We start from the raw sequence: 12,457 nt of genomic DNA, 5'->3' as shown, positions 1-12,457 counted from the left end.
ACGGAGGCTCAGCATCACATGTGGGAATGACCTAGGGTGGTCTACATGCAAATGGAGCCTGCCCAGGAGTGCCCACACCTTCATACTAACATCTACCTATCTAGACATTGTAATATTTGCATAACTCCTTCCAACAGCCAGTCCATAGCCCACATCAGAGCTGGGGACTCTTGAGGAAAGTACTGAGGCAGGTTGTCTGTGCATAGAGAAGCACAGAGGCCAAGTGATGGCTTTACTGGGTCTAAAATAAAGTATGTAGGGAAAATGGAAAGCGTTTATTTAAAAATGTCATTAGCATAATAATGAAGGGGAGGGAGAACCAGAGAAGGCTTGATATAAACAGTTAAAATTTCAGCTTTAACCCATGCTATGAATCGCTTCGCCCATTGGTTCAACTATTACATGCGATATGCAAAAAAGGAGTGAGAGAGAACCAAAGTTCCCGTCCAACCCACTCAGCGCTTAGGTGTCATGCAATGCTCAATAAAATAGACACTGAACACCTAACAACTCTGCAAGGTGTTAAATCACATAAAGCCAATATCAGCAGGAAGCAGCTGCTATATCTTACCAATATCTAAAACAAGGTGCGTACAAGAGCAAAACCCACATAAGCACTAGCAGCGCTAAGTAACCTATCTACAAAAAGGTCAGCGGATATATAGCTATATACATTAGCAAGTGGATCCTTATGGACCAATGTTGTTAAAGTCCATAAAAAGTTTTTTTGGGGTGGGAGTCCTGCAGAAAACAAGGTGTATGGAAGACTTAGTGTTCAGATGTAAATGGTAAGAACCAGTGCTGTATAACACAGAATCTTCCTTGCTGTTCCCACAGCAACCACCAAAATCCTTCACCACACCGCTGTGCTCCCCCCTATAGTGTGCACACGTACCCTTAGCACTTGGGTAAAGCACTTTATCCAACCAGAGATCCTCCAGTTTAAAATGGCGATCCTCCTTGGGATTCAACTCCAACTGATAGAGCAATGGTCAGCACCTCCTCCTCTCCTCTCACATGCAAAGAGAACGACAGGGACCCATAGCGTAATATGCACACACTAAACTTTCAGTAGAAGTCCGTGCAGACGAAACGCGTCAGGGCGTGAGCACGCGGTCTAGTTTGGTACATTTAGAATATCCTAGGAGTCCCCGGGTCACGCCATCAGAGTCCGGACATATTTGGGATATCGCTGGCAGAATCACCCATATCGTGCGGCTCAGTGGGGACAACGTTGACGGCGGGTAGACCGGGATATTGCCTTGGACACGTACTTCTGCCTGATTATGTTTCATCCCATGTGAGTGTGATTTTAATTATAAATAAAAGTTTAGTGTGTGCATATTACGCTATGGGTCCCTGTCGTTCTCTTTGCATGTGAGAGGAGAGGAGGAGGTGCTGACCATTGCTCTATCAGTTGGAGTTGAATCCCAAGGAGGATCGCCATTTTAAACTGGAGGATCTCTGGTTGGATAAAGCGCTTTACCCAAGTGCTAAGGGTACGTGTGCACACTATAGGGGGGAGCACAGCGGTGTGGTGAAGGATTTTGGTGGTTGCTGTGGGAACAGCAAGGAAGATTCTGTGTTATACAGCACTGGTTCTTACCATTTACATCTGAACACTAAGTCTTCCATACACCTTGTTTTCTGCAGGACTCCCACCCCAAAAAAACTTTTTATGGACTTTAACAACATTGGTCCATAAGGATCCACTTGCTAATGTATATAGCTATATATCCGCTGACCTTTTTGTAGATAGGTTACTTAGCGCTGCTAGTGCTTATTACATGCGATAAATCTCCCCAAAGAAAGAAAAAGAGATGCTAACTTCCCCCACTCTAATCAAATTAGGTGTTCTAGAGATTAGATCTTATTCTAGATTATCATTGGGATTCTATTCTAATATAAAAAATAAAAAACCTACATAGAGTCAATCAGTGCTGCCAGAATGTCATAGGCTGCTACTGCTGTTGGCTACATACAGTACCGACACACACATGTCCATCATTGTCAATGGAAAGACAAAAATAACTACATTAAAATCCTTGCACCTGCAGAACTCTAAACCCATTGTCTACCCAAAGGGTGGAAAAAACTCCTTATACAGCACAATGGCTCCTACTGGAAATGCTAGCTGCCTGATTGTCATGATGATCCACTAAATTCAATTACTTCTGAATATGCAGACCGGTTGCTCTGGTCATTCACTGACTTCACATGTTGAGCGCTTGTTCTAGGTCAGTAACATAGGAAGCATTGAAGACAGAGAATCAGCATGACAAAGAGACAGTTGGCCTTAAAGATGGTCAGCAATGGCAGTCTATGGACCTCTCTCACAAAATGATTTGTTTTATCTAAATTCTTGCAAATGTCCAGCTTATGTATAAATCCAATAAACCTTTGGTCTTCCAAACTGCGGCCCCGGGGGCCAGATGTGGCTCTTTGCTTGCCTCTATCCAGCCCTTGGGGCACTATTCCATCCGCAACAGGCACCAATAATGGGGCACCATTCCTCTCAATGACACCAGTGGTGGGGCACTATTCCTCCCACTAACACCAGTGGTGGGGCACTATTCCTCCCACTGGCCCAAGAGGTGGGGCACTATTCCTCCTACTGACACCAGTGGTGGGGCACTATTCCTCCCACTGACCCAAGAGGTGGGGCACTATTCCTGCTACTGACCCAAGAGGTGGGGCACTATTCCTGCTACTGACCCCAGTGGTGGGGCACTTTTCCTCCCACTGACCCAAGAGGTGGGGCACTATTCCTCCTACTGACACAAGTGGTGGGGCACTATTCCTCCTATGGACACCAATGATGGGGTGCTATTCCTCCCACTGATACAAAAAATGGGGTACTATTATTTCCACTAATATCAACAAGTGGTCACTATTCCTCCCACTGATTTCAACAATGGGTCACAATTCCTCCCACTGATACCAACAATGGGTCACAATTCCTCCCACTGATACCAACAATGGGTCACAATTCCTCCCACTGATACCAACAATGGGTCACTATTACTCCCAATAAAACCAATAATGGGACATTGGTTACTCCAATTGATGCTGGGACATTTTTTACTCCCACTGGCCACAGTCTGCCCCCCCCCCCCCCTAAAATCTGAAGGACCATAAACTGGCCCTTTGATTAGAAAGTTTGAAGACTTTTATGTTTATGTTTTATGTTTATCATTTATTGGTGCATCATCCACATCCTCCACTAAGTGTTATGTGCTGGGCATTACCATGGGAATGCAATCAAATGCTGCAAATGCTGAATTCTTGCTGCTAAGGCTTGAGTCACCGGACGCCTATATCTACCACTATAGAACTACAAGTTCCCACAGGCTACCCATTCTAATTCCATGAAAGGTCAAGAACAGCTGACACCCCCTGCTATCTGCCCCCACTGATAGAGTTGGCAGTTCCTCTACTCTGGGGAACTATAGGTCCCAGTAGGACAATATCTACAGCTGTAACATGTATTGTATGATTGGAGATCAACCATTTTAGTATCAGTTAGCAGATGGTGTCAAGCCAATGTAGAACTACAAATCCCTGCATGCCGAAGCTTATAGTCTTTGACTGATTGATGCACTGCATGGTGGTTGATGGTGCTGGTATTCCGGGACTCTGATTCCATAGGCTGTCAGCTCCATCACATGTAAACTCTTCCCTGGTCTAGATTTGTATAAGCAGGGTAAGGTTCCCATAGGAAGGTATGACTAATTGTCAGATTCATGCCGATTTTATTTATTTTAGCTTTGGATAGACTGGGGAATGGGTGAAACCTCTGCCAGGCTTTTCTTACTGTCTGTGTACCATTTGTAACATATACCCCTCTCTTCCTTTCCTAATGACATCTCATCCTTCCTCATGACATTAGGGCAGGTTTACTAAAGGATTATATAGGATTTTGCTAAGCAAATGTTTGCTTAGCTTAAATAAGGTGAAGCTATGTTCACTTTGAATAACCAAACAATGTGCAAGGGAAACTGAAAAAGAAAGCTTTTGGCTTGCCAATGATTAGATGAATGAAATGAACACAGCGTCCCCTTATCCACAATAATCGGCGACCATTCACTTTACAATATGAACATTCTCTACTCGGTTAAACCCCAGTGAATCTGACGCCTAGACTGTCTAAGTTTATATTTCTGTGTGATGCCATCAGAATCCATCCTTCATGTCAGATTTATGGCATGCCCTTTAAAAAAAAAAAATAGAATCCAAATCAGGCTTCATGGTTACTTCTGCTGAGAGAGATCGCCCTTCCATTAGGTTATATTAGAGAAATGTAGACATTAAGCTCCGATGAAGGGGGATTTCTTGGTCCTGTAATGAGTTGCCTATCGCTCTTCTTCCTGTTGTCACATGGTCACCAATAATAAATGTTAATGGACTTTTGAGATGATTGGTTGGTTCCCTGTTAGTTTGATGGTGATAGATACCCTTTAAAGAAACCATAGTATTTTGAGCTCTCCAACTTTAACCATCTCAGACATGAAAGAATATACGTAATAAATATGACCAAACCATATAATACAGCAATCATCAAAATACTGTATGTAATTAATAGGGATGCACCGAATATTCGGCGGCCGAACATTATTCGGCCGAAAATAGAAAAAATAGCACTTTCGGTGTTCGGCCGAATAAGTCAAAAGGCCGAATAATTTTGTGCCGAACAATAGGGCTGAACGATAGTAGATATGATATCGACTATCGTTCTGTGGCCGTAGGTGATATTCATATCGCCGAGGTCACGATATTTACAGGGGGAAGGGACTCGGAGGAGGACAGGAGGACTCACAGACTTCCGTGTTAGGCAGGGTAAGGCCGGGACACTTCAGCGGTGAGCATACATACATTACTCACTCGTGCACTGCAGCCCGCCCCACACATTCAGCGAGTCTTACTCTCCTCCCTAGTTTTTTCAATGGCACATTCAGGAAGCCAATCACGCCGTGATTAGCTGCACAGCGAACCAATCACGCGTGCCTGCACACCTGATTGGTTCCGCTGTGCCGCTACTCACGGCGTGATTGGCTTCCTGAATGTGCCATTGAAAAAACTAGGGAGGAGAGTAAGACTCACTGAATGTGTGGGGCGGGCTGCAGTGCACGAGTGAGTAATGTATGTATGCGGCTGTGCTCCTTTCCAGGCTCCTACTAGTCCACCTCCAGCCTCCTACTACCACCACTATGAGAGACTGTCTGTCACTGTATAATCTGATCGAGTCCACACTGACACTGACTGACTGTCACTGAGTAATTGATGTTACCACATTAACCCTGACCTGCCCAGTGCCCTGTATCTGCAATTAAAATTTACAAGGCTGCCTGCATGCTTCCTGATTTCCATTCCCAGCATCCTTCCCAATCCCTACAGTGTCACTAACATTAACCCTATGGTACAAGGCTGCAGTGTGCACTGAATCCCATTCCCTACAGTAACATTTAGGGAGAGAGACATGAGAGGACAAGAGAGAGAGAGAGAGAGAGAGAGACATGAGAGGACAAGAGAGAGAGAGACATGAGAGGACAAGAGAGAGGACAAAAAATTGGCAAAATAAATGGAAAAAATGCGAAACACCGCGTTCGGTATTCGGCCTTCGGCCAAACATTTAATTATTATTCGGCTTCGGCTTCGGCCAAGAATTTCATTTCGGTGCATCCCTAGTAATTAATGAATTCAAATATATTGAGAATGATATGCTTCTAATATATTTAATACACGCGTTCCCTCATGTACCAGATGTTTAACCACTCTACTACCGCTCACAGTAATACTACTGCGGCAGAGTGGCTCGTTCCCGTCCAGTCACGTAGTATTAACGTGACTGGACTCCTCCCCTTCTGGGCGGCGCTTGCGCGCCGCCGGAGGCTCGCTCCCGCTGTTTTCATTCACAGCGGGAGTCGGGCCAGGGGAGGAGCAGCGGCGATCGCCGCTGCTCTTACCCGATCGTCGGGGATCGAGTCTGGAGATCCGCCCGCTGTGTGTAAACACAGCGGGCGGATCTCCATAGTGACAGGGAGTGACAGATCGGACTGTTCAGCATAGCTGGACATCCGATCTGTCCATGAATCACATAGTCACCTCCCCCCCTACACGTCAGTAAGCACCAGGCATACATTAACCCCTCCCTCTCCAATAAAATTAACCCCTTCCCTGCCAGTGTCATTTTTACAGTAACAGTGCATATATATAGCACTGATTACTGCAGTAATGTCACTGGTACCCCCAAAAGTGTCAAAAATGTCAGTCAGGGGTCCGGTCTGTCCGCCGCAATGTCGCAGTCCCGCAAAAAAAATCGCAGATCGCCGCCATTACGCGTTAAAAAAAAAACACCAAAAATGACAGAAATCTTTCCCTTTGTTAGTAAACGCAATAACTTTTGCGCAAACCAATCAAAATACGCTTATTGCGATTTTTTTTACCAAACATATGTAGCATAAAACAAATTGGCCAAAAACTTTTAAAAAAATTGGTTTTTACATCTTTTTTGGGGGGAATTTCATATAAAAAAATGTGAAAAATATTGTTATTTTTTCAAAATAAACGCTCTTTTTTTGTTTATAGCGCAAAAAGTAAAAATCGCACAGGTGATCAAATACCACCAAAAGAAAGCTCTGTTTGTGGGAAAAAAAGGACGTAAATTTCGTTTGGGTACGGCGTCGCACGACCGCGCAATTGTCAGTTGAAGTCGCACAGCGCCGAATCGCAAAAAGTGGCCTGGACGGAAGACAGCAAAATCCTCCGGTTGTAAAGTGGTTAAAGACCCTACAATACTCTAATCCTTTATGTTTTATGTGTGACATATCCTTTAAAGAAATTAGTTTGTTAACCATTAAAGACTCATATATTTTATTGCTTTAGAATATCAGCAATAGTATCCAGTGGTTGGCTGTATTAACAGACTGTACAATTAGATTGCAACATTTGTGGACAGCTTTAGAGAATGGGAGCTTTTCTCCAACATGGGTTTTTTGCATTTATTGAAGCTGAGTACTGTCATGATTGTCATGATATTGTCATGGAAGTCATGATATTGTTATGCAACTATCATAATACTGTCATTGTTGTAATGATACTGTCCTGGAACTGCCATGATTGAAATTATAATTTCAAGGTACTGTCATGATTGCAATGATACTGGTATCATTAGAACTAAAATGATTGTATTGATACTGTCAAGGAGCTGTCATTATTGCCATCATACTGTCAAGGAACTGTCATGATTGAGATGATGCTGTTATGAAACTATCATGATTGTAATGATACTGTCAAGGAACTGTCATGATTGCAATGATATTGTCCTGGAACTGTCATGATTGCCATAATACTTTAATGGAACTGTCATAATTGCCATGACACTGTAAAGGAACTGTCATGATTGCCATGATACTACCCTGGAATTGTCACCATTGCCATGATACTGTCATGGAACTGTCATGATACTGTCAAGGAACTGTCATAATTGCCATGACACTGTAAAGGAACTGTCATGATTGCCATGATACTACCCTGGAATTGTCACGATTGCCATGATACTGTCATGGAACTGTCATGATAGTGTCAAGGAGCTGTCATGATTGTAATATTACTGTCAAGGAACTGTCATGATTGTAATAATACTGTCATGGAACTGTCATGATTGCCATGATACTGCCAAGGAAGTGTCAAAATTGCCACGATACTGTCAAGGAACTGTCATGATTGTCATGATACTATCATGGAATGGTCATAATTGTCATGATACTTTCATGGAACTGTCATAATTAATACTGTCATGATTGTAATGATACTGTCATGGAACTGTCATGATATTGTCATGAAATTATCATGATACTGTCATGGTTGTAAGGATATTGTCCAGGAACTGTTATGGTTGTCATGATAGATACTGTCAAGGAACTGTCATGATTGTCATGATACTGTCATGTAATGGTCATGATACTTTCACGGAACTGTCATAATACTATCATGATTACAATGATACTGTCATGGAACTGTCATGATATTGTCATGAAATTATCATAATACTGTCATGGTTGTAAGGATATTGTCCACTCCAGAAACTGTCATGGTTGTCATGATAGATATTCTCAAGAAACTGTCAGGAAACTGTCTTGATAATCATGATGTCACGATGCTGTCATGGTTGTCACAATACTGTCATGATTGTTGCAAGTACACTAATACAGTTTCAATCACCTTAATCATTAACCATGGGAAGCCAAAATCACATTAAATGAATGAGGAAGAAATGGTAAATCAAATCTATTCAGATAAGAGACATTTCCAGGGAAAATATTCCTGGGGCTTTCCCCGTAACTGAAGACAAATCTGTTGCAGACGCTATAGGAGCGACGATTTGCCCTTTGTAGAGAGGCACCTCTATAGGTGGAAGCCTCCTCATTATGCACACACAGGCAAGGAAGATACCTCTATAGGCGGAAGCCTCCTCATTATGCACACACAGGCAAGGAAGATACCTCTATAGGCGGAAGCCTCCTCATTATGCACACACAGGCAGAGAAGATACCTCTATAGGTGGCAGCCTCCTCATTATGCACACACAGGCAGAGAAGATACCTCTATAGGTGGAAGCCTCCTCATTATGCACACACAGGCAGAGAAGATACCTCTATAGGTGGCAGCCTCCTCATTATGCACACACAGGCAGAGAAGATACCTCTATAGGTGGAAGCCTCCTCATTATGCACACACAGGCAGAGAAGATACCTCTATAGGTTGCAGCCTCCTCATTATGCACACACAGGCAGAGAAGATACCTCTATAGGTGCCAATCTCCTCATTATGCACATACAGGAAGAGAAGATGCCTCTATAGGTGGCAGCCTCCTCATTATGCACATACAGGCAGAGAAGATACCTCTATAGGTGCCAGCCTCCTCATTATGCACACACAGGCAGAGAAGATACCTCTATAGGTGCCAGCCTCCTCATTATGCACACACAGGCAGAGAAGATACCTCTATAGGTGGCAGCCTCCTCATTATGCACACACAGGCAGAGAAGATACCTCTATAGGTGCCAGCCTCCTCATTATGCACACACAGGCAGAGAAGATACCTCTATAGGTGGCAGCCTCCTCATTATGCACATACAGGCAGAGAAGATACCTCTATAGGTGGAAGCCTCCTCATTATGCACACACAGGCAGAGAAGATACCTCTATAGGTGGCAGCCTCCTCATTATGCACACACAGGCAGAGAAGATACCTCTATAGGTGGAAGCCTCCTCATTATGCACACACAGGCAGAGAAGATACCTCTATAGGTGCCAATCTCCTCATTATGCACATACAGGAAGAGAAGATGCCTCTATAGGTGGCAGCCTCCTCATTATGCACATACAGGCAGAGAAGATACCTCTATAGGTGCCAGCCTCCTCATTATGCACACACAGGCAGAGAAGATACCTTTATAGGTGGCAGCCTCCTCATTATGCACACACAGGCAGAGAAGATACCTCTATAGGTGGAAGCCTCCTCATTATGCACACACAGGCAGAGAAAATACCTCTATAGATGGCAGCCTCCTCATTATGCACACACAGGCAGAGAAGATACCTCTATAGGTGGCAGCCTCCTCATTATGCACACACAGGCAGAGAAGATATCTCTATAGGTGGCAGCCTCCTCATTATGCACACACAGGCAGAGAAGATACCTCTATAGGTGGCAGCCTCCTCATTATGCACACACAGGCAGAGAAGATACCTCTATAGGTGGCAGCCTCCTCATTATGCACACACAGGCAGAGAAGATACCTCTATAGGTGGCAGCCTCCTCATTATGCACACACAGGCAGAGAAGATACCTCTGTAGGTGGAAGCCTCCTCATTATGCACACACAGGCAGAGAAGATACCTCTATAGGTGGCAGCCTCCTCATTATGCACACTCAGGCAGAGAAGATACCTCTATAGGTGCCAATCTCCTCATTATGCACATACAGGAAGAGAAGATACCTCTATAGGTGGCAGCCTCCTCATTATGCACATACAGGCAGAGAAGATACCTCTATAGGTGCCAGCCTCCTCATTATGCACACACAGGCAGAGAAGATACCTTTATAGGTGGCAGCCTCCTCATTATGCACACACAGGCAGAGAAGATACCTCTATAGGTGGAAGCCTCCTCATTATGCACACACAGGCAGAGAAGATACCTCTATAGATGTCAGCCTCCTCATTATGCACACACAGGCAGAGAAGATACCTCTATAGGTGGCAGCCTCCTCATTATGCACACACAGGCAGAGAAGATACCTCTATAGGTGGCAGCCTCCTCATTATGCACACACAGGCAGAGAAGATACCTCTATAGGTGGCAGCCTCCTCATTATGCACACACAGGCAGAGAAGATACCTCTATAGGTGGCAGCCTCCTCATTATGCACACACAGGCAGAGAAGATACCTCTATAGGTGGCAGCCTCCTCATTATGCACACACAGGCAGAGAAGATACCTCTATAGGTGGCAGCCTCCTCATTATGCACACACAGGCAGAGAAGATACCTCTATAGGTGGCAGCCTCCTCATTATGAACACACAGGCAGAGAAGATATCTCTATAGGTGCCAATCTCCTCATTATGCACACACAGGCAGAGAAGATACCTCTATAGGTGGCAGCCTCCTCATTATGAACACACAGGCAGAGAAGATACCTCTATAGGTGGCAGCCTCCTCATTATGCACACACAGGTAGAGAAGATACCTCTATAGGTGGCAGCCTCCTCATTATGCACACACAGGCAGAGCAGATACCTCTATAGGTGGAAGCCTCCTCATTGTGCACACACAGGCAGAGAAGATACCTCTATAGGTGGCAGCCTCCTCATTATGAACACACAGGCAGAGAAGATACCTCTATAGGTGGCAGCCTCCTCATTATGCACACACAGGCAGAGAAGATACCTCTATAGGTGGCAGCCTCCTCATTATGCACACACAGGCAGAGAAGATACCTCTATAGGTGGCAGCTTCCTCATTATGAACACACAGGCAGAGAAGATACCTCTATAGGTGGCAGCCTCCTCATTATGCACACACAGGCAGAGAAGATACCTCTATAGGTGGCAGCCTCCTCATTATGCACACACAGGCAGAGAAGATACCTCTATAGGTGGCAGCCTCCTCATTATGCACACACAGGCAGAGAAGATACCTCTATAGGTGGCAGCCTCCTCATTATGCACACACAGGCAAAGAAGATACCTCTATAGGTGGAAGCCTCCTCATTATGCACACACAGGCAGAGAAGATACCTCTATAGGTGGAAGCCTCCTCATTATGCACACACAGGCAGAGAAGATACCTCTATAGGTGGCAGCTTCCTCATTATGAACACACAGGCAGAGAAGATACCTCTATAGGTGGCAGCCTCCTCATTATGCACACACGGGCAAGGAAGATACCTTTATAGGTGGCAGCCTCCTCATTATGCACACACAGGCAGAGAAGATACCTCTATAGGTGGTAGCTTCCTCATTATGAACACACAGGCAGAGAAGATACCTCTATAGTTGGCAGCCTCCTCATTATGCACACACGGGCAAGGAAGATACCTCTATAGGTGGAAGCCTCCTCATTATGCACACACAGGCAGAGAAGATACCTCTATAGGTGGCAGCCTCCTCATTATGCACACATAGGCAGAGAAGATACCTCTATAGGTGGCAGCCTCCTCATTATGCACACACAGGCAGAGAAGATACCTCTATAGGTGAACACACAGGCAGAGAAGATAGACTTACTGTGATGGATCAGCTGTAGAAGGCATAGTATGGGAAGCAGCACTGTTGCTCTGGCTTGTCCCCAGTCTCTGAGATTCTTCATAGGAGAGATAGTGACAGCTCATCCCAGGTTCCCTTGTGTCTGGAGCAGCAGCCAGGCATGTTTCTATCAGTGTTCAGTATTCATCCTTCTCCATAGATGACATCATTAGAGTGGGGATCTCCAGGACCTGGCAGTCCTCCAGTTACTCAGCACCTGCACTGTGAGGTTACCTGTGCCTCCCGCCTCGTTATATATGGAGCTGCAGGCTGCTGTCACAGGCGCTCTGGTTTAACCAGTTTGCATAGGCACGTCCTTTAAAAGAAACACACAAGGCGAATGCAGCAGGCTTGTTTACAGCACATGCTCAGATATTGATTTATGGTTTTTTACTGGCAGCAGTACAAAGACACATCTACAAAGAGCTGAGGGAAGGCCGCTACACTTAGATTGTAATGACATGCACTGTTCTGCCTAATGGCAAAACGCTTATAGATATACCCTGGAAATCATTCTAGCATGCCCGTCATATGCCCCCCTTAGTTCCTAAAGGTGAACTCCAGACATATAGGAAAATAAAAGCATCTTTCCAACTTTTCAGCCAAATTTGAGAAACTCCCAAAGTTCCCCTTCACAGAATACCTAAAA

The 12,457-nt window shown here is 44.7% G+C and overlaps 1 protein-coding gene across 2 annotated transcripts in view; it reads right to left on the bottom strand.

Annotated features, from left to right (window-relative positions):
- VSTM5 (V-set and transmembrane domain containing 5) overlaps positions 1-12,215 on the bottom strand; it is an 81,988-nt gene extending 69,773 nt beyond the window's left edge. The window contains exon 1 of one of the 2 annotated variants that reach the window (XM_082245872.1): positions 11,791-12,215. In XM_082245872.1, coding sequence (XP_082101998.1) covers positions 11,791-11,872 — 82 coding nt within the window. In that variant the 5' untranslated portion in view covers positions 11,873-12,215. The remainder of the gene's footprint in view (positions 1-11,790) is intronic. The other variant, XM_082245873.1, reaches the window with a different exon arrangement.
- Between the last annotated feature and the right edge of the window lie 242 nt (positions 12,216-12,457).

This window comes from Pelophylax lessonae (assembly GCF_965119305.1).
Source record: "Pelophylax lessonae genome assembly, chromosome: 2".
NCBI lineage: Eukaryota > Metazoa > Chordata > Amphibia > Anura > Ranidae > Pelophylax > Pelophylax lessonae.
This window is presented reverse-complemented; position numbering and strand designations above follow the sequence as displayed.